The 21,019-nt window shown below is 42.5% G+C and overlaps 2 protein-coding genes across 3 annotated transcripts; both read left to right on the top strand.

Moving 5' to 3' along the window:
* The first annotated feature begins 1,675 nt into the window (after nucleotides 1–1,675).
* On the top strand, nucleotides 1,676–5,098 carry LOC104420583 (mechanosensitive ion channel protein 8). Its single transcript, XM_010032394.3, has 5 exons — nucleotides 1,676–3,360; nucleotides 3,531–3,654; nucleotides 3,763–4,056; nucleotides 4,143–4,345; nucleotides 4,510–5,098. Exons 1-5 carry the CDS (start codon nucleotides 1,832–1,834, stop codon nucleotides 4,796–4,798), a joined length of 2,439 nt encoding a protein of 812 aa, XP_010030696.2. The 5' UTR covers nucleotides 1,676–1,831; the 3' UTR covers nucleotides 4,799–5,098.
* Nucleotides 5,099–5,739: 641 nt separating this feature from the next.
* LOC104418985 (serine/threonine-protein kinase ATR) lies at nucleotides 5,740–20,990 on the top strand. 2 transcript variants are annotated; one of them, XM_018862990.2, is made up of 17 exons: nucleotides 5,740–6,064; nucleotides 7,043–7,187; nucleotides 7,570–7,682; nucleotides 7,846–8,180; nucleotides 8,303–8,427; nucleotides 8,796–8,940; nucleotides 9,060–9,641; nucleotides 9,712–9,787; nucleotides 10,598–10,910; nucleotides 11,138–12,388; nucleotides 12,772–16,162; nucleotides 16,277–16,846; nucleotides 17,313–17,936; nucleotides 18,294–18,488; nucleotides 19,348–19,555; nucleotides 19,974–20,156; nucleotides 20,342–20,990. In XM_018862990.2, the coding sequence occupies exons 1-15, from the start codon at nucleotides 5,878–5,880 to the stop codon at nucleotides 19,513–19,515; spliced, it is 8,220 nt and encodes a 2,739-aa protein (XP_018718535.2). In that variant the 5' UTR covers nucleotides 5,740–5,877; the 3' UTR covers nucleotides 19,516–19,555; nucleotides 19,974–20,156; nucleotides 20,342–20,990. The 2 variants fall into 2 exon arrangements, with proteins under 2 accessions (XP_018718535.2, XP_018718534.2); XM_018862989.2 differs by having other exon boundaries at nucleotides 20,274–20,990.
* The last annotated feature ends 29 nt before the right edge of the window (nucleotides 20,991–21,019 follow it).

Here is a 21,019-nt window from a genome sequence, read left to right as displayed (position 1 = left end):
AGGTCATAAGTACATCGCTTATTTTTTCATGAAATCACGAGTTTGATTCATGTCACCAGCGAATTTCTAGATAACTATTCAAAGAGTAAAGCTTTCAAGTAGATGTCACGGAGAACGTATCAAAGCACATTACTTGACTTGGGGGTCACCAGGCCTCGGCCGGAACTCAAAAAACTCAAGCGCCAGTTCTGATGAGGACGCGCTGAACATCATAAAAACATCGACTTCACTGCTGAAGTAGGCCGACGTGAAACCTTGGGACACGTTGGCTAGCTCCACTTCTTTTGCTTCCCACGGGAAACATTGGAGAAGCCCTTTACTTTACGAGGCCTCCCATCATGTCCCGATCACCTGTGGCGCGTGGCAACTTCGGACAACTTGTGACCCCTTGTCTCTCTACGGAACCTATTAAACTGATCCTGACTACTCAATCCCGCTCTTTGGTACTTTAGGAGAAATAATGACTACAAAAGTTAAAATCATGAAAATCTTAAAATTAGTGTACCTGTGATGAATTTATCAAAACTTAATTTTTTTATCTACAAAAAACTTTAAATTAGTATATTTGTGACAAATTTATTTTATATTAGTTTCTATTAAATTGAATTAATATTGCGAAAAATCACAAATTAATATATCTGTGACAAACGGAAGGTAAGACCAAAAACAGATATATTTGTCAACTGTCATGTTATTCAATTCAACAATTTAATAATTTAGTGAGAACTAATGGGAGTTAAATCTGTCATAGATGTAACGGTTTAGATTTTGAGTAAATTTATTGCAAGTGCACCGATTCGGAGTTTTTCATGATAGTAACCTTAACTAAAGGTGACCCACCAAGAAAGGTTGCAGAATCTGACCAACGAGATAGATATTTATGGTCAACTTGATTACCCATTCGACAGCTTAATGATAACGAGACTGATGGATTATGATTGGCTGTGATTACTCTAAAGCGGGAAGATCCATGATTCTTTGCGATCGAGAGAATCGCGCGAGAGCTGATCTTTATACCCGATCGCGAATACGGATACGCGATCCGTTTACGCGTGCATGGATGGGTGGACCGTCATGCGAGTGCAGATTAAAAAAGCCCTCGAGTGGCACGATGGTAATAATACGGAGAAAGGAGGGCGAATTCTTCGTTTGGCGTAACGAAGCTTTCCTAACCGAAGCCATGCACGAGCACGAGCGGGAGCGCGAAATCCCAGCATCTCATCGTTTCGTCTTCTTTATCTTATTCTTCTTCTTCTTCCTCCTTTTTCTGCACACTTCTTCTACGTCGCCACTTGTCCTTCTGCAGCAGACTGCTACCATCTCTCTCTCTCTCTCTCCACACACGAGAAATCATCACCACCCTTTGAACACAATCTAACGGGATAACCCAGTTCTTCAGCAATTCTTCTCTCTCTCTCTCTCAACGCAACACGGCCGAAAAACTCTTTCTTGATTTCGGGGAAAATCAAGATTGCATTCTTCACATGGAGTCCTTGAGGAAGTCGTTCAAATCCCACGGTTCGTACAAGCACACGAGGAGGCTCTCCTCCGGGGGGACCCCCATCTCTTCCAACAGCCACGAGGAGCTCCCCATCCTCTCCGACCTCCCCGTCGACGACGACGGCGACCACCTCGACCGCCATCACCGTCCGCAGGCGCCTGATCGTCCCGACCGGAGCGACGTCATCCTCAAGATCGTCGAGGGCGTCGACAACAACCGCAAGGTTTCGAGGGAGGCCAGCGTTGTTTCGTGGAGGGCGCGGCGTCGGAGGGGGACAATGTCGCGAGGAGCGGCGGCGGCGGCGGGGATCCCGCACGTCCGTGGAAAGAGATGGACGATCCGCCGTCGAAGCTGATCGAGCAGTTCTTGACGAAGCAGAGCGCTTATGGCGGTGAGGTCTCCCTGGACATGGACTTGGAGATGGACGAGCTGCGCCAGGAAGCCCGAAACAATAATTACGGCAGCAAGAACGCGCCTCTGGTTTACGAATCGCCCCCCAACCAGACCCGGTCCAGAGACCTCAAGGTCTCCTTCGACCAGAGCTCGGGGGCCCTGGCCGATCCCCAGCCCGAGACCCCCAGGATGGGCCAGCACAAGGATAATAGCTCGGCAGGCAGCGAGGGTGACGAGGAGGAGGATCGCCATGAGGTCTTGAAATGCTCGTCGAACGCGTCGTTCCAGCGGAGGCAGAGCCTGCTGCGGACGAAGACCCGGTCCCGCCTGATGGACCCTCCTGAGGAGCCTGAGCGAAGGTCCGGCCGGATACCCAAGTCGGGCCAGATACCCAAGTCGGGTCAGCTCCGATCCGGGCTTCTGAGCTTGCTCGGGGATGATGAGGACGATGACCATCTGTCGGAGGAGGACTTACCGGAGGAGTACAAGAGAGCCAATTTCAATGCAATCACTCTGCTTCAATGGGTGAGTCTGATCCTGATCATTGCTGTTTTAGTTGTCACTCTCGCGGTCCCGGCATTGAAGAAAAAGAGCCTGTGGAAGCTCAGCCTATGGAAGTGGGAGCTCATGATCCTGGTCTTAATTTGTGGCAGACTAGTCTCAGGTTGGGGAATCAAGATTATTGTGTTCTTCATTGAGAGGAACTTTTTCTTGCGAAAGAGGGTTCTGTATTTTGTGTATGGCGTTCGGAAAGCGGTCCAGAATTGCTTGTGGTTGGGGCTAGTCCTTATAGCTTGGAACTCGCTGTTTGACAAGAAGGTCGCCAGAGAGACGAGCGGCCAGAGCCTGCGGCACGTGACCAAGGTCCTGGTGTGCCTCTTGGTGGGGACTCTGCTGTGGCTTGTCAAGACCCTGATAATCAAGGTGCTCGCCTCATCGTTCCACGTGAGCACTTACTTTGATAGGATCCAAGAGTCGCTGTTCAATCAGTATGTGATTGAGACGCTTTCCGGCCTGCCCCTGGTCGAGATGCAGAGGGGGGAGGATGAGGAGGAGAAGATTGCAGACGAGCTCCGGACTCTACAAAATGCAGGGGCTAATGTGCCCTCTGAGCTCCGGGCAGCCGCATTCTCTACGTTGAAGAGTGGGAGAGTGATTGGGAATGGTGGGCTCCAGAGGAGCTCGCAGCTCCACATGAAGAGCACGAAGTTCTCTCGGGTTCTGTCGAGGAAGGCCGACGAGGGGATCTCAATAGATCACTTGCACAAACTCAATAATAAGAATGTCTCGGCCTGGAACATGAAGAGGCTGATGAAAATCGTCCGGCAAGGGGTCCTCTCTACTTTGGATGAGCAGGTGGTTGATACTGCCTATGAGGATGAATCAACCAACTTGATAAGGAGCGAGCACGAGGCTAAAGCTGCTGCAAGGAAGATCTTCCAGAATGTCGCGAAACCCGGTGCCAAGTATGGCTTGTGATGTCTTAGATTCATTGATAAACAGGACATGAGCAAACGTAGAATATACAGTGAAGCCTCTGACAGTGACTATAGTTTGGCGTTTGATCTTCATGAGGGTGTCTGATAAACTCATGCATATTTACTCATCATATTTATGATCTGAGTTCTTCTTGCAGATATATAACCTTGGAAGATCTTCTGCGCTTCATGAAAGAAGATGAAGCCTGGAAGGTGCTTGATCAGTTTGAAGCAGCTGCCGAGAAAAAGAGGATCGGCAAATCGAGCCTCAAGAACTGGCTGGTAATTTTTTAAGCACAAGCATGACGTTGGCTCACAATCTTGGATTAGTTCTTAGGATTCGCTTGATTAGTGCGTAGGATATGATCCAGCTATGCCTCATTGTCTTAGGTCAATGTTTTCAGAGAGAGGAGAGCCCTTGCCCTGACCCTGAACGACACGAAGACAGCCGTCAATAAACTGCATCATGTGGCCAATGTGATCGTTGGCATCATCATCGTTGTATTCTGGCTTCTCATACTTGGGATCGCCACGAGCAAGTTCTTGCTCTTCCTCAGTTCTCAACTTGTCCTTGTGGCATTTATATTCGGGAATACCTGTAAGACTGTATTCGAGGCCATCATCTTCTTATTCGTCATGCACCCATTTGATGTTGGCGACAGGTGCGAGGTTGAGGGGACTCAGGTGAATTAAACTTATTACTTGCGTATGACTATCACTTCTTCTCGGTCAATTTTTACGGTCTTATTTGTGTTTTGACGCCATCTCAGCTGGTCGTGGAGGAGATGAACATCTTAACAACTGTCTTCTTGAGATATGATAATCAGAAAATCATGTATCCGAACAGCACTCTTTCCACAAAGTCCATTGGCAACTACTATCGGAGCCCAGACATGGGTGACGCGGTCGAGTTCTGCATCCATATATCGACTCCAGCCGAAAAAATTGCACTTATGAAACAAAAGATAACCAGGCAAGTGAAAGCTAAGCAAGATAACATTCCTATTATTGTTAACTTCTTATTCTATTTGATTTAGCTGCTAATTGCATTGTTGGTATTACATAGCGATTGCATTTTTCAGTTTATTTACAAAATGGCGTTTCACTGATCATGTTGTTTTCGTTCTGCCACTGCAGCTACATCGATGGCAAGAAAGAGCACTGGTGTTCATCTCCAACGATCATAATGAAGGACTTGGAGGAGCTGAACCGAGTGAGGATGGCGGTTTGGATCTGCCACAAGATAAACCACCAGAACATGGGAGAGAAGTGGACAAGAAGGTCCCTCCTGGTGGAGGAGATGGTCAAGATTTTCCGAGAGCTCGATCTCCAGTACCGCCTGCTGCCCCTCGACATCAATGTCCGCGCGATGCCATTCGTGAGCTCTACCCGTCTCCCCCCAGCTTGGACAGCAAATGGGAGCTAAAAAGTGACCGAAGCAGGGAAAACCTGACATTTTTGCAGACTAAATTTTGGTTCTTTCAAATTTTTGTCCCGGGTAACTCATGAACCCCAGTAGAGACAGGAATAATGGAGTATTTTCTTGGCGTGCAAGAGCACTAGCAGAGGTTAAACAGACATTCTGTTTGTAACCATGAGTCCCACTTTTTCTTCTCTATCGATCAACAATATTGCTGCTGCTTGATATTGAGTTTGTAGATACTTTTCCCGCGACCACAATGTTGCAACAATCATCAATAAAAGAAAGCATGACTGCCTCGAGTTCCTTTCTTTTTCATCTGAATGGTATGCTCCGATAAGTAACCACTAGTTAGTAGGCTCTGGCCTTCCGTATACTTTCTGAAGCTGCATCTCGGCGGACATTTTCGGGCCGCCCCTTGAAGTGTAGTTCTTGAACTGTTCTGCTGATTAGGGTATGCTGTGGAGCCGGCACTATTTGCAGCCTGCTTTGGTTTTGAGCGCGGGACATCCTAGTTATCAAGTTTCCCTTTTTACAATTGTGAACTTTGCCAAAAAATTTTGAGCCAACATGCCAACATGCCTTGGCAGACCTCCACAATTTATCTAATGCAGTCATTCCACATCTACAATGCCAACATGGGGTTCCTAAGTTGATCCAAAATTGACGTTTACGGAAAGGTATGCCGATCCACACTTATGATGGTAAATTTCTAGACAAACTTAACTTTGAGTGGGAAGAATGAACGTGCTTAATTGCAATTTCCTCGTAAGTAAACTTGTCATTGTGTTATTTTCACGGACAATTAGGGAACAAAAGATAATTTCAATCAATGTGGTGATTAACATTGATTAAAATATAGAGATAAATTTCGACATATCCCTTACAAAAAAAAAATTTAAAAAAACGAGCACCAGTGTGTCCTTGTCGGAGGCGCTCGGTACGAAAAGTGGCAACTTTCCTCTCCTTCTCTTAATTTCGAAATTGAGAGGGAAGAAGGAAGACGCTGTGACACTGTGCAACCGAACTGCTCCACATTCCGGGACGAGAGACGGAGGCGCGATCGCTTGCGTGCGGTGACCGCGATGGGGTCCCGCAGGAATCTGTCGAGCTTGGTCCACGAGCTTCGCGAACGCATCGCCGCTTCTTCATCGACGCCTCCCGACGGCGACAATGGCGGCGGCGGCGGCGGCGGCGACGACGCCCTGGAGATCAGGTTCCGGGCCGTGCTCCCCAACCTCCTCCACGCCTACGTCGTTCCCTCTCCCTCCGGTACCTCCTCTCTCTCTCTCTCTCTCTGCGGGTGCGCGCTCTTGAGTGTCTCTGATTTGGCTGATGAGTCGAACTATGCGTATCATTCGTTTGTTGATATTTCGATGTGGAGGCGAATTTTTGGGTTGGTTTTGTGTTTCGAGCCTTGCTCTGGCTGGTGCACGCTCGTGTGCGAATATGGAAGTGAGAGCCTAGAACTGAACACGAGTATGTGATTGCATCGATGGTGCATATTTTCAGTTCAATGATTAAGGGAGCATGTTTCTGGTGCTGGAGTCATCAGTATTGAATTTTCAGCAAAATGGCTTCATTTTTGTATGATAATCAAGCTTTCACTAGGGAATTGCTTAATGAGGGATTGGAAATGGAGTTCTAGTAATCTTGTGGACTCTTGTCCTTGAATTGTTTCTGAGCCTGCGGATAAATAGAAGGAAGTTGAATAGGCCAGTAGGCCTATTTTTCTGCATGCTTTATCCTTATTGTTTAAGCTATTAGATGTATAAGCGATTTCATATTTAATTATTTTATCATGTTTAGTTTGGTCTTTTTGCCTACTATAAAGAGTGGACATTTAATTGGAGACGAAGATGAGGCCTCGAAAGATTTGAACTTAAGACTTTCTGCTCTGATACCATGTGAGATTTTGTGGAACCATCGTTAAATATCTTAAAAGCTTAAGCTGTTAGATGAAAACATGATTTTATATTTAATTATTCTATCAAGGCCTGTGGTGTTTGCTTTCTTTGGCATGAAAGTTCAACTGACTGCAGTGAGTATAAAATTGGCTTTATTGAAGGTTTTTTTTTTTTCCTTTGGCCAAACTGGAAAGCTCAGTTTGGCTGGTCAAATTGATATAATAAATGCAAAGTGTAACACTCTTCGTTTACATTTCCCGCTTTGCACGTTAAGTGATGTGAACAGCTTTCATCAGCCATTGTATTAGCCTTTTAGTTCTCATTATCTTTGTATCTCTTTTAGCGAATGAGAGAGAAGTTATAGCTGTATTGAAGCTCATCTCGCACACTGCCAGAAATTTTCCCGGGGTATTCTTCCATGGGAAAGCAAGTGCTGTTTTACCTGTGATTGGCCGGATAATTCCCTTCTTTGCAGAGCCAGCACTACGGTGAGATATTCTGAAGTTCTTGTTTGGTAAACTACCATTTATCTCATGTAAGATAATCTGCTCTTTATCAGTCTATAGTCTGCCTGTTTGTCTTTGTCTTTGTCTTTGTCTTTAGAAGGAGATAATTCCGGCAAAAGTGGTTTTTTGCATTTTGTGCATCCTTCATGCTAAAAGGGAGCAATTATTCAGGAGCATAAATGTGTCGTACAGTGTTTTGGTTCTCTGTTTTGGAATGCTAATATAGTTACTTAAACATACTTTACTCTTTTCCTTGTGAAAATCTTCTTATATACGATTCTCTTCAGTTTGCTTGGTTTATGTTAAGCTTTTTTCCTCTGATAAATCTTTGATTAAATTTATTATTTTTTTCCAATTATTCTAGCGGTCGACATGGAGTAATTTTTGAGACAGTTGGATCTCTTTTGTCCTTGCTCCGGACTGGAGAACGAGATGCCTACCGTCAGTTTTTTGTGGATGCAATGGTAGCTGTTGAAGGTAAGAAAGCAGCCGCTTCCATTCATCTTTCAAAGAATTGATGTGATTATTCGTCGCTTCTATCTTTCCTCAGGCTGCTTATATTACCATGCTTTGGTTGGTGTTGTATCATAAGCATCTCTTTTACTGTACCTATGACAATAATATGCTTTTCTCTTGCCAGATATATTGCATGTAGCATCCCTCTGTACAGACGAATCAAACATTTCTGAATGCACTAGATTGAATTTAAGGTGTTTCAGTGGGTCCTTTGCTGGTATATTTGGCGATCCAGCTTGCTTGTGCGATCTTCCAGCAAGTAATAAACCGAATGATGGATATGGCCTTTTGATGGACCTTTCTGCTAAGGGAAGGTGGCAGTACTTTGCAACTTGGATGGTTAAGCTTCTGAGTAAATGCTTAACAGAGGGAACTGTATTTGTAGAAGGTCTCCTTAGTTTGTCTTTTGTGTCTTCAGCATGTTGCCTCTTATGTTATGGAGATGGTGACTTGCAAATGGTAAGCTGTCATTTTGTCAGTTTATTATGCTAAGCAGGTAGCTTTCTCATATGTTTATAGTTTTTCTTCTGGTCCAGATATTTGCCATATAGAGTTCTCTGATTAATTTCATTCTTCTGAAGGCATGTTTTGACTTTGCACGCATCATTGGTTCGGCAGTAAGCTATGATATAGTTCCCTATGAGAGTCTCATTCAGTCGATATCAGCAATATTGAGTGAGGACAAAGATGGACTTTCTGTATTCAGGTATTCCATAGTTGTTGGTACTTAGTTTCTTGGTTTAGCTAATTTTGGAAGAGCTCACATCCAGATTTAAACCGCTGTTAGCTCAGTTTCGGAGAAGACTTTTGGAATATACAGTTGATATACATGCAATATATGTAATATATCAGATACCTTGTGATCTCTCGGCAGCTAGGCCATCACTGTAATTTGCACTGTAGTAGGTAGCATTATTGAAGTGAATAGTCCATGTTCCGGGGTTTAAAGACTGCATTTTCATCTTTACGTTCTCATTTCTAGCAGATTTTGGCCTGTGTGTTGTTCTTATGGCAGTTATTCCTAAGGATCTCTCCTAACATTTCTTGGAATGTTTGGTCTGGAACTCATTGCAGGAATAAAGTATATGATGCTTCAATTGGCAATTGTCTGGATGCACTCCACCCTTATTGTCCTGATGATGTTGTCAGATACACAGCTTCAGAATTAATTAGTGTCTTCCCCCTGTCAGTTTTCAGGACAAGGAGCCCTGAGCTTAAGGTTAGTAACTGATCTTGGCAAGCTTGGTTGTTTTCTGCAGGCACTAGCATTGGCCTGCATCCTGTTGATGAGGTAAAAGATTCAAGAAGGATTTGATAATCTAATTTGGAAATTTTCAGGTTGCTTTATGTAATGCATACATGAGGATTGCTAAAATTTGCCCACCTTATATCTGGAGACCAGATTATCTCATTCAAATGATTTGTTCTCCAGAACCTTGCTTTCTGTTGATAAGATGCCTGCAAGTAGCACTGTCAATTCTTAGTCCTGATCACGTCGGAGGCCAAATTACCAATGAAAGCTGTCCAGATTTGTTAATCTCGTCTGATGATTCTACTGAACTTTTAAGTGTTGGAGGGAAAAGGAGATTCTCTGAGGGTGGGCAAAGTTTTAATGTCAAACGCCAAAAGGTTGATCATACAAGTGAAGCTCCTGCCTCTAAGATCTTAGCAGAACGCAAAGCAATTCATCTGCCTCCCTGTGAAAGTGAAAGAGGCTATACCTACTACATTCACACTTTGATTGTTTCTTTGCTTGATCTGTTAAAGTCGCCAGCTGTTAAACCTGGTTCTTTAGAACCGAAAGTTGCATTAAGAGCTCTTAGCATGCTTAGCATTGCCTTCTGTAGGGTCCCAAATACCAGTCTTTCATTGTCCACCTTTCGGCAGATGATTTCATGGATCCCTTGGATATTTGAGGAGGTAAGATAACCGTTTTGAGCTTCTTTTCATTGTCTAACCTTGTCTGCTGATTGTTTATTGCATTTTGTAGGCAAAGCAAGGAAGATCCATTGTGCTTGATATCACCATCTACCTGGAAGCGATTCACAGCATGTTGCTTGTACAGAGTATGAGATGCACCTGAATCCTGTATATATATGGAAGATCTAGGTTTTGCCAATGCAGTACAGATGCTTCTATCTAAGCAGTGGATGGTGGATTGATACATAATAACTAAATGATTAAATTTGCGGGAAAGCAAAGACAACACGGAGCTTCTTTCTCCTAAACTGAAATTGCCTCCTTAAATTTCTTATGGTCTTGGGACCGATGTAAATGATGAAAATTTGAAATCCCAAAAGTCATCTCGTACATGTAATTGAGCATTGTATTTAAGGAGCACTAAAATTTACGAGGATTCCAAATTGATCAAACACCTCATCAAACAACACACAGATTGCCCATCCATGCCTTGGTGGTCTCTAGTTAGTGTTAGTCCAATTAATCGATGCATGGGGATCACATTATAAAGGTCCAGTTAATGTGTCCTGACCCAGCTCCATACCTCAGAATTATTTAAGTGAAGAATGTCCATAGTTCTCTTGCTATAGCCAACATGATTGATTGTGCTTTCTGGTCATATCTTACCCTGGAACATGTGTTGATTAGAGCACCATACATGCCTTTTCAGAACCTTCTGGTCAATGCTTTATTAGTTTGTTTTGGTAGGTTTTGGATGACAAAGGAAATGGAAAACTTGACTTTCTTTTCAGGTTCAACAAATTACAAAATTTGATAGATTTCCTAGTTGGAGCAAACTATTAGTATTAATGTGATAATTTGCAATCTGGGAGTCCAATTATCGTTTCTTTGGACGTGATATAGTTCATTTTCTTCTAGATTATCCTATTTGACTTCTTTTTCTAACTTCAAACTAGGCCCTATCTTAATGAAGAAGTTTTTGAGAGATGAGGAAGGTAATGCAAATGCTCTGATAGGAGTCCTCAAGCTTCCATGGACGCATTCTTTTGCGGTCTCTGATCCTAGTCCTCAATGGAAGACAAAAGTTTACTCTGTCCAAATTCTATCTAAGCTTGGTCATTCCTTTGCTGCTGAAAGTGTTCTTGAAATTCTGGATTTATGCCTTCAAGATGAAGCTGAAGACGTAGTTGTTGAAGCTATCATATCTTTGCCCATCATTGTCCTTTCGTCTGGTCTCCCAGTAATGTCAAGTTTGTTTGGAAGGCTGAAGTAAGTGAAACATGGCGATATCTGTGCATTTTCGTGTATGTTTTTATAGCTTAAGTAGAGGTTTTATTACTTTAGGGGAATGGGTCAACTTGGTTAAGTTCTAGGAAGATCTTTGCACAATCTTGATATGAGAGATCTCCTCTGGACGAGGCAGGGGTGGGCTTATAATTTAGCGGGTTCTTTACACTTCAACTCATTTTTTATTCTGTTTCCTTCTTTGTTTGCAGAGTCCTGGGGAGTTACAAGCAGGAAAAGGTGAAGAAAGTTATTCCTTTTTCCCTTGGCTATTTGTCATGCCTTTATGAGTCTGGCAATGGCAGTCCTGATAAGAGCTTTTGTAAACTATCTCTTGATGTGGAAGATCAGATACATAGTATGACAATAGACCTCCTATTACGAGGCTTCTCATGCTTGAAGTGTGACAGACCTGGTGTTTCCCGTCAAGAACTAGATGCCAACGTCATATCTTTTCCTGATGGACAGTGGACTCATGTCTGCTTGAGAGATGAATTCATCCAACTGCAGTCGTTGTTTTTTGAAATTCTCTATGATGAGTCATCTGAAGAAGTGCAAATTGCTTGTGTGCGCAACATTCAACAGATCCTTGTACATGGGATTCAACAAACTTTGGTTAAAACAAGAACTGAATGGATAGCATGCATTAAATATCTGCTCCTGTGCAGACAGAAGGGGGTAAGAGAAGCATTCTGCTCTCAGATCGGTTATTTCACTGATAAATTGATTTTGACTCTTCTTTTCTCAGTTGAAGACAGTCAAAACAGAAGTGCAGAACATTTATTCTTGGATATAATTAATAATGCATTGCGAGAAGCAATAGATCCGCAGGTTTCTGAAACACTTTTGGAGTCTGTAGCAGAAATTATGATTTCTGTTGATGTCCAGAGCAAGCTTTTCTTGTCTTCCCTAATTTTATTGATCGATCAACTGGATAATCCTCGTGTTACCGTGCGAACAAATGTGTCAAGATTGATAGACAAATCGTGCTATTTCCATATCAAAGGAGGACTTGAAGTAATTCTTTCAAAAGTCATTCATGTCAGAAATGAGGTATATGATTATCTCTCGGCAAGACTGGCAAACCGTCCAAGAATGGTCAGAGAGTTTGCAGAAGCTGTTTTTGGAGTTGAAACTGAAGATCTTCTTAAGAAGATGATTCCAGTTGTTCTGCCTAAGCTCGTGGTATCTCAGGATGATGATGATAAAGCACTTGACACCTTACATGAGTTTGCTAAGTCCTTAAACATGGATTTGGTGCCACTGGTAGTAAATTGGCTGCCAAAAGTGCTTGCTTTTGCTCTCTGTCAAGCAAACAAACAGAAATTGTTTGCTGCTCTGCAGTTTTACCATGAGCAAACTGGTTCAGACAGTCAAGAAATTTTTGCGGCAGCATTACCTGCTCTGCTGGACGAACTTGTATGTTTTGCTGATGGTGGTGACTCAGATGAAACAGGCAGCAGGTGTAGTTTTTCTCTATTGGTGTTTATATGGATTTTATTCTTGTGAATTTCTTTTGAATACCATTTCTTTGTCTTTATATTTCCTGTCATATGAATCTTCATGAGAACAAGGTTAATCTGTGTATGGTCTTGGCACTTTCGTGTGTGTCCACATATGTATATGTGTATAGTATCAGTTATTATGTTTTAGTGTGTTGATTTTTTTCTGAGGCGTTGTCTCATAAATGTATTCAACTACTAGATGAGGCTCCCTCTTCTCGCTATTATTTGGGATGATTTTGCAGTCATCTTCACTTTTGATTTGTCCTTTTTGAATTTCAAGTACTTTAGGACATAGCCTGAAAGTCTTATTTTCATTTACTTTCTGCATGCCACACTCACAGATTAGCAAGAGTTCCGGAGATGGTTAAGGAGGTCGCAAGAGTTCTCACTGGTGGCGAAGATCTTCCCCACTTTCTGAAAAATCACTTTGTTGGCCTTCTTAACGGCGTTGATAGAAAATTGCTCCATTCAGAGGATCTTTTACTGCAGAAACAAGCTCTGAAACGTATCGAGATGCTCATCAACATGATGGGTTCCCAACTTAGTACCTATGTACCAAAACTAATGGTGCTTATCATGCATTCTATTGATAAAGAATCTCTCCAATTTGAAGGACTCTCTGTCTTACATTTCTTTATTAGGCAGTTGGGCAAGGTATCTCCATCTAGCATTGCACATGTGAGCTCTCAAGTTTTTGCCTCTCTCATTCCTTTTATTGAGAGAGATGGGAAAAATAGTTCTAATCATTTCAACAAAGTGGTGGAGATTTTGGAAGAGCTCGTCTTAAAGAACAAAGTAATTTTGAAGCAGCATATTCGTGAATTCCCACCCTTGCCAAGTATTTCTGCTCTAGCAGAGGTGAATAAGACAATACAGGAAGCCCGGGGATCCATGACCCTGAAGGATCAACTACGTGATGCTGTCAGTGGTCTAAATCATGAGAATTTGAATGTGAGGTACATGGGGGCATGTGAATTGTGCAAGCTGCTGAACACAAAAAGGGAAGATGTTGCAGCTTTAATTGCTGGCGAAGTGGCTTCAGACATGGATGTTTTAAGTTCTCTGATTGGATCTTTACTCAGAGGATGTGCAGAAGAGTCGAGAACCGCAGTGGGTCAGAAACTTAAGCTAGTCTGTGCTGATTGCATTGGAGCCCTGGGGGCAGTTGATCCTGCCAAAGTCAGGGGATTTTCATCCCAGCGTTTTAAAATTGAGTGCTCCGATGATGATCTTATTTTTGGGTTGATCCACAAGCACCTGGCCAGGGCTTTCAGAGCTGCACCGGATACCATTATTCAAGACTCTGCTGCACTAGCGATTCAGGAGTTGTTGAAAATTGCTGGTTGTGAAGCATCGCTAGATGAGAATGTTGATGCTTCTACGTCACAGATGCTGCAGAAGAGAAGTACTTCGAAGGCAACTTATGCTGGAAGTAATAGCAAAAATGGTTATGCTGATGTCAATTCCAGGGGTCAGAAATTATGGGCTCGATTTTCTAATTATGTGAAAGAGATAATTGCTCCTTGCCTAACCTCCAGATTTCAGCTTCCCAATACCAGTGATTCAGCATCAAGTGGTCCAATTTATCGCCCCTCCATGTCATTCAGAAGATGGATATACTACTGGATAAAAAAGTTGACTACGCATGCTACTGGTCCTCGTGCAAGCATTTTTAATGCTTGCAGAGGGATTGTTCGCCATGACATGCAAACTGCCATATATCTGCTGCCGTATTTAGTCCTGAACGCTGTCTGTCATGGAACGGAGGAGGCACGTCATGGCATAACAGAAGAAATTCTCTCTGTGCTTGAGGCAGCAGCTTCGGAAAACGGTGGTGTGATGGTTCATGGAATTAGTTGTGGGCAAAGTGAAGTTTGCATTCAAGCTATATTTACTCTTCTCGACAATCTTGGCCAATGGGTTGACGATATTGGCCAAGATCTAGCACTTTCCCAATCTTTACAATCTTCTGCCTCGAAGCATCACCTTGCTAAGGCAAAAGATTCAAGTCCAAGTTTTTCCTCGGATCTTATAATACAGTGTAAAAATGTTTCAGAGCTTTTGGCTGCAATATCAAAGGTGACCCTTGCTAGAGCCTCCTTCAGATGTCAGGCATACGCAAGGGCTTTGATGTACTTTGAATCTCATGTACGGGAAAGAACTGGGTCATTCAATCCTGCAGCTGAGACCAGTAGCACATTTGAGGATAGGGATGTTTCATATTTGATGGAAATATATAGCTGCCTTGACGAGCCTGATGGCTTATCAGGCTTGGCATGTTTGCGTAGATCATCAAGTTTACAAGACCAGCTCCTAATAAATAAGAAAGCAGGGAATTGGGCGGAAGTTTTGACTTCCTGTGAACAGGCTTTGCAGATGGAACCTACTTCAGTCCAGCGGCATTCAGATGTGCTCAACTGTTTATTAAATATGTGTCACCTTCAGGCCATGGTCACCCATGTTGATGGCTTAGTTGCTAGGATCCCTCAATACAAGAAAACATGGTCCATGCAAGGAGTGCAGGCTGCGTGGAGGCTTGGCCGGTGGGATTTGATGGATGAATATCTTAATGGAGCCAATGAAGATGGTCTCCTATGTAGCAGCTCTGAGAGTAATGCTTCCTTTGACATGGATGTCGCAAAGATTCTTCAGGCAATGATGAAAAAGGATCAATTTTTGGTTGGTGAGAAAATTGCTTTTTCCAAACAAGCCTTGATTGCCCCCCTGGCTGCTGCTGGCATGGACTCTTATGTGCGTGCTTACCCGTATGTTGTAAAGCTTCACTTTCTACGTGAACTAGAGGACTTCCATGCACTACTTGTCGATGAGTCTTTCTTAGAGAAGTCGTTTCATGTGGGAGATTTGGAATTCTCAAAGCTAATGGAGAATTGGGAAAATCGGCTCAAGTTTACGCAACCTTCACTCTGGGCAAGAGAACCACTTTTGGCTTTGCGGAGACTGGTTTTTCATTCCAGTGCTCTAGGTGCTCAAGTTGGGAATTGCTGGGTGCAATATGCAAAGCTCTGTCGCTTGGCTGATCATTATGAGACGGCAAATCGGGCCATTGTAGAAGCTCAGGCTTCAGGTGCACCTAATGTTCACATGGAAAAGGCTAAACTTCTCTGGAGCACTAGACGCACTGATGGTGCCATTGCTGAACTGCAGCAATCTCTCCTCAACATGCCAGTGGAGGTTGTTGGTTCTGCTGCAATATCATCGATTAGCAGCCTTTCCCTGGTTCCTCTGAACTTGCCACCTTTACCTTGTGATACTCAGGCTCTAAATGAAAATCGTGATATTGCAAAGAGTCTGCTGCTTTATTCTAGGTGGATCCATTATACTGGGCAGAAGCAGAAAGAAGATGTGATCAGTCTTTACACAAGGGTGAGGGAACTGCAGCCTAAGTGGGAAAAAGGATACTTCTATATGGCTAAGTATTGCGATGAAGTGCTTGCTGATGCTCGTAAGCGCCAGGAAGAAAACTTTGAATCAGGTCCCAGAACAGTTTCATCATCTTCTGCTGTTTCAACATCTGCAAACTTAAATGCTGAGAAGTGTTGGTGGTCTTACCTGCCTGACGTACTGTTGTTTTATGCCAAGGGGCTTCACAGAGGTCACAAGAATCTGTTTCAAGCCCTTCCAAGGTTGTTAACCCTTTGGTTTGATTTTGGAAGTTTTTATCAAAAATGCGGCTTATCATCCAATAAAGATTTGAAAAGCATCCACGGAAAGGTAGAAAAATCTTTTGCACATGGAATAGTCCATAATTCAATTTTAGACCTGAATTTTCAGTTATGAACTGATTTCACCATGTATCGGATATTTTGTTGTTTTTCTTTTGGTTAGGTCATGAGTATTATGAGGGGCTGCCTGAAGGACTTGCCAACTTATCAATGGTTGACAGTACTGCCTCAACTAGTTTCAAGAATTTGCCATCAGAATGAAGAAATTGTTCGACTCGTGAAACACATAATTACCTCTGTTCTCCGTCAGTATCCGCAGCAAGCCCTTTGGATAATGGCAGCAGTATCAAAATCTACTGTACCTTCAAGGCGAGAGGCAGCAGCAGAAATTATACAAGCTGCACGGAAGGGCTTTAGCCAGGGAAATAGTGGCAGCAATCTCTTTATCCAGTTTGCCAGTCTTATTGATCATCTTATTAAGCTATGCTTCAATGCTGGGCAGCCAAAAGCAAGGACAATTAACATTGCAACTGAATTCAGTGCCTTAAAGAGGATGATGCCACTAGATATCATAATGCCTATCCAACAGTCTCTAACTGTTACTCTGCCTACATATGATCAGAATCTGAAAGGAACCCTTGCTTCAGACATCTTTAGTTCTACGGATCTTCCCACAATATCAGGGATAGCTGATGAGGCTGAGATTCTCTCATCTCTTCAAAGACCTAAGAAGGTATGTTTCTACTGTAAACTTGATTTCCGCAAGATTCCCTAAATGCTAAGCAATAACAGAAGGGATTGCCTGAATGGTTTTGTCTTTGGGTTTTGCAAATTAAGGAAATTTCCCCTAGTTCCTAAATGAGGTTAGCTTAGACTTTTTTCACCATAGGATGAGTGCTAGGGCCCTGCAGTTTGTGGAAGGAAACAAAGTCCTAAGTTCCTGCAATCTTGGTATCGTAGGCTGTCAGATCATTATATGCTGCATACAGGGTAATTTAAAAAAAAAAAAATATGCTGTACTTTGCAAACTGACAGGTTCAAGGCTCTTAGATATGTAAAACGTGGGAACCGGGAGGGTGGGGATTTTGTTATTATTATGTTATGGAATGTTACTGAAACCAAACAGAAATGCCTCATTCTCTTGGTGGGCAACACATTAATGTATTGGCAAGTAAAAGCCATTCTGTTGTACATTTCAGATCATACTTTTGGGGAGTGATGGCATTGAGCGACCATTCCTTTGCAAGCCAAAGGATGATCTCCGAAAAGATGCCCGTATGATGGAGTTTAATGCAATGATAAACCGTTTGTTATCTAAATATCCTGAAAGTCGTCGAAGAAAGCTTTATATTCGCACATTTGCAGTGGTTCCCCTGACAGAGGACTGCGGAATGATAGAATGGGTTCCCCACACCCGTGGACTTCGACATATACTTCAAGATGTATATATTACTTGTGGCAAATTTGATAGGCAGAGGACGAATCCGCAAATTAAACGGATTTATGATCAGTGCCAGGGCAAAACGCCGGAAGATGAAATGCTAAAGAACAGAATTCTTCCCATGTTTCCTCCAGTCTTCCATAAATGGTTTTTGACCACTTTCTCGGAGCCTGCTGCTTGGTTTAGGGCTCGGATAGCATATGCTCACACTTCTGCTGTATGGTCAATGGTTGGACATATCGTGGGTCTTGGTGATAGGCATGGCGAGAACATTCTCTTTGATTCTACCACAGGTGACTGTGTTCATGTTGACTTCAGTTGCTTATTTGACAAAGGCCTGCAACTGGAAAAACCTGAATTGGTGCCTTTTAGATTAACACAAGTAAGGCAGCCTATTAACTTTTATGTCCTGTATACAATTGTTAAATGCTGGTTACACTCATTAATATGCTTAATTAGTTCTGAAATGTCCATAGATAATTTTTTTTTGATATGGCATAAATCAAAATCTGCCTGCAGTTTGCAGTTTGTATGAATTTTTCTGTTGGAGAGTTTGCAACATGATGGCAACGCTTTTTTAGTAGCTTGGCAAAGTCTGCCTTTCTGCCATTGAAAATCTTTAAGAGAGCTTCTTTGGACATGTACATTATGCATTATATCATGATTTGAAAGTTCACTGTGTACTATACCTAGCTGACTCTGCTTTTAATCTAATGAGCGTGTCGAATGAACCTTTCAGAACATGATTGACGGATTGGGCATCACTGGGTATGAGGGTGTCTTTCTGAAGGTTTGTGAAATCACTCTTTCTGTGTTGAGGACACACAGGGAAACATTGATGAGTGTCCTTGAAACATTTATACATGATCCTTTGGTGGAGTGGACGAAATCTCATAAGTCCAGTGGCACAGAAGTTCAGAACCCACATGCGCAGGTTTGCATCTCATTACAAGCATCATATTTGATATTTGGCAACATACAGACCTTAAAAGGATATTTCTTTTCCACAGAATGAAGATCTAATTTTGTGAGATAACTATCAACTGTTCTATGAACTTGAGCTAGTAGCTTAAGGCATGGTTTACTACTCAAATGATTTTAACACACCCTCATGCATAGGCTAGACTTTGACATAACGCTGAAGTGTGGAAATATATAGTTAGGGAGCCATATTAGGGGCTTGCATAGATTTGGACTTGGGATCTCTTATTACAATACTATTTAAGTTTCACAAAATCACTGCCAACTGTTCCTAAAAATTTAAGCTAGTTGAAGAAGATGTCGTTTAAAATATTTTAAAGTTAACAGATATTTCACCTCTCGATTGATTCAACTTAAGAGAAAGCTAAAGATCCATCTCTCCATTCTTTTCTTACAAAAAATAGAAGAAAAGAAAGAAAGAAAGCTAAAGATAATTGACGGTCCCAATTTTGTTGTTTCCTTGAATGGAAAATATTCAATTTTGTGCCGGGCTTGACATTGAACATTGATGTGGACATGCTGAGGGACACTAGTTAAAACCTGAAACATTCTGGTACTGGAAGCAGAAATGGTTTCCTGGGGAAACCATCCAAGGAGCTGTGAACTATGAATCTCAGTTTAAGGCATCTAAAGTACACCACAAGTTTTTTTTAGCTATACCAGCCAGTGACTTTGAGGTATGATGATGGAAATTTGGCGGGCAGTCAAGCGTAATAAATGGACTGTTGGCTAGTAATCTGATATGTCTATCTTTGGGAGACTGTTTAGCGCCACTCTTGCTGTTGTAAACAATTTGTTTTGTTCTGTTGCAGCGAGCCATCAGTAATATTGAAGCAAGGCTGCAAGGAGTTGTTGTCGGTGTCGGTGCTGCCCCATCTTTGCCTTTAGCTGTTGAAGGTCAAGCCCGGCGCCTGATTGCTGAGGCAGTTTCACTCAATAATCTGGGGAAAATGTATATATGGTGGATGCCATGGTTTTAGGAATAACTGTTCTGAGAAAGTACCGCTAACACTGAAACAGGCATGCTGCATTTTATCTTCTAAATTATGAGTTCCTCTATGTCTAATATTCAACTTTGATTTTTTATAGAGAGATTGTGCTGGCAATCCCACTGTTCCCACACGTGCAATCTTGTGCAATTTTTGAGATTGATGTCCCCCTCATACAATGGTCATGAGCGAGTGTATTTCATGATGAACATCTCATTCCCTCTTATCATCAAACTAGTTTATCTTCTTTTATAGGGAAATTGGATTTCATCAGCAGTTCATGATAATGCATTTGACTGAGTAATTTGTATCAGCTGACTCATCTTCTGTTTTGTGACTGCTTTCCTCGCTTTCTTTCTATAGGTCACCATTTTCTTTTAGCAGTGAATTCGACAACAATGGTTTTAATCTTCTGTGATGTGATAACTTGGTTCACTTTCTTTATGCAGGTTGCTATTAACGCTGATCTGGACACTACAAAAGAAACACGATCAAGGAACATGAAGTTTCTCAATCTGATGTCGTGGCATCTCTTTAATGCTTATAAGCCAGTGGACGGATTGCTCCTGTGTATATCTTAATCTGTCTACTGTGGCAATTGCGAGGTTATGCTAAAGCTGTTTGAGCCTCAGGTAGCCGCTTTTACTTCTGATGCCCATTGTTTTCATATTGGTTAGTCCACAAATGGCCTGTCTCTGAAGGGCCGGCCCAGCTTTTGGATATTGAACACCTAAATGATATGTTCTCAGAACCATGTGGAATATGTGGCTGCGACGACATGCACTAATTGGAGTGTCCTGCAATATGCTATCTGTAGGTATGAGTACATGCCATGACATCAAGAGACGAGAGATGGGAGCATCTCCTGGATCATATTTTTCAATAACGGGCCATGGGAGAGCATTTTGTGCCTATCTCCTCTCTTTCAAACTTTCATGCACTGGCAGAAGCGCGCGCGCTAGTTTGGATGAGATAATTGAAGTCCTGAAATTGTTTTAACCAAGAACATAATCTTGGATAATTGGGTCTGTACATAACATTTCTGCTGATGTACTTCTTGGCCTGGTTCTTTCATGGGCACGAAAGGAGAAAGAGCCTCTCCTCCTCGTGCGTGGTCAGATTGTCTGGAGGGCAAGAACCTGTATGTCCTACTCATTCTCCTGGTTCCTTTGGAAAAACTGTTGGTTATCACTGTATATGACCGCCATGGGTCTGGACCTGAATTCCCGTGAAGAGCCGTGACTGAAATTGAACCGAACACGAGTACCTCCTGAGAGACTGCTGGAAACGTTATTGCAAGTCGACAAGATTTCTGCATGGAGGTAGTGTCTCATCATTCTCTACTTGTTACAATCGAGTATGTCATTCGCATTTTACTTAGTTTTGTTGTGGTAAAACATTATTTACCCGCCGCATCAATGATGAGAAGCAGGCAATATGTAGTAAAAATAAAATAAATTTGCAGATGGCTTGAGCTCCTGAAAAAAGAATGGAG

Source organism: Eucalyptus grandis, chromosome 4 (genome assembly GCF_016545825.1).
Source record: "Eucalyptus grandis isolate ANBG69807.140 chromosome 4, ASM1654582v1, whole genome shotgun sequence".
Taxonomy (NCBI): Eukaryota; Viridiplantae; Streptophyta; class Magnoliopsida; order Myrtales; family Myrtaceae; genus Eucalyptus; species Eucalyptus grandis.
Note: the sequence above shows the minus strand (reverse complement) of the source record. Positions and strands in the feature narration are given on the sequence as shown.

Excerpts from the sequence above, each read along its gene's own strand:
- LOC104420583 (XM_010032394.3), top strand. The coding sequence starts at position 1,832 with ATGGACGATCCGCCGTCGAAGCTGATCGAGCAGTTCTTGACGAAGCAG. Across the intron at positions 3,655-3,762 it reads CGAGCCTCAAGAACTGGCTG|GTCAATGTTTTCAGAGAGAG; the intron begins GTAATTTTTTAA and ends TCATTGTCTTAG. Across the intron at positions 4,346-4,509 it reads ATGAAACAAAAGATAACCAG|CTACATCGATGGCAAGAAAG; the intron begins GCAAGTGAAAGC and ends CTGCCACTGCAG.
- LOC104418985 (XM_018862990.2), top strand. The coding sequence starts at position 5,878 with ATGGGGTCCCGCAGGAATCTGTCGAGCTTGGTCCACGAGCTTCGCGAA. Across the intron at positions 7,683-7,845 it reads TGCAATGGTAGCTGTTGAAG|ATATATTGCATGTAGCATCC; the intron begins GTAAGAAAGCAG and ends TTCTCTTGCCAG. Across the intron at positions 8,428-8,795 it reads GATGGACTTTCTGTATTCAG|GAATAAAGTATATGATGCTT; the intron begins GTATTCCATAGT and ends AACTCATTGCAG.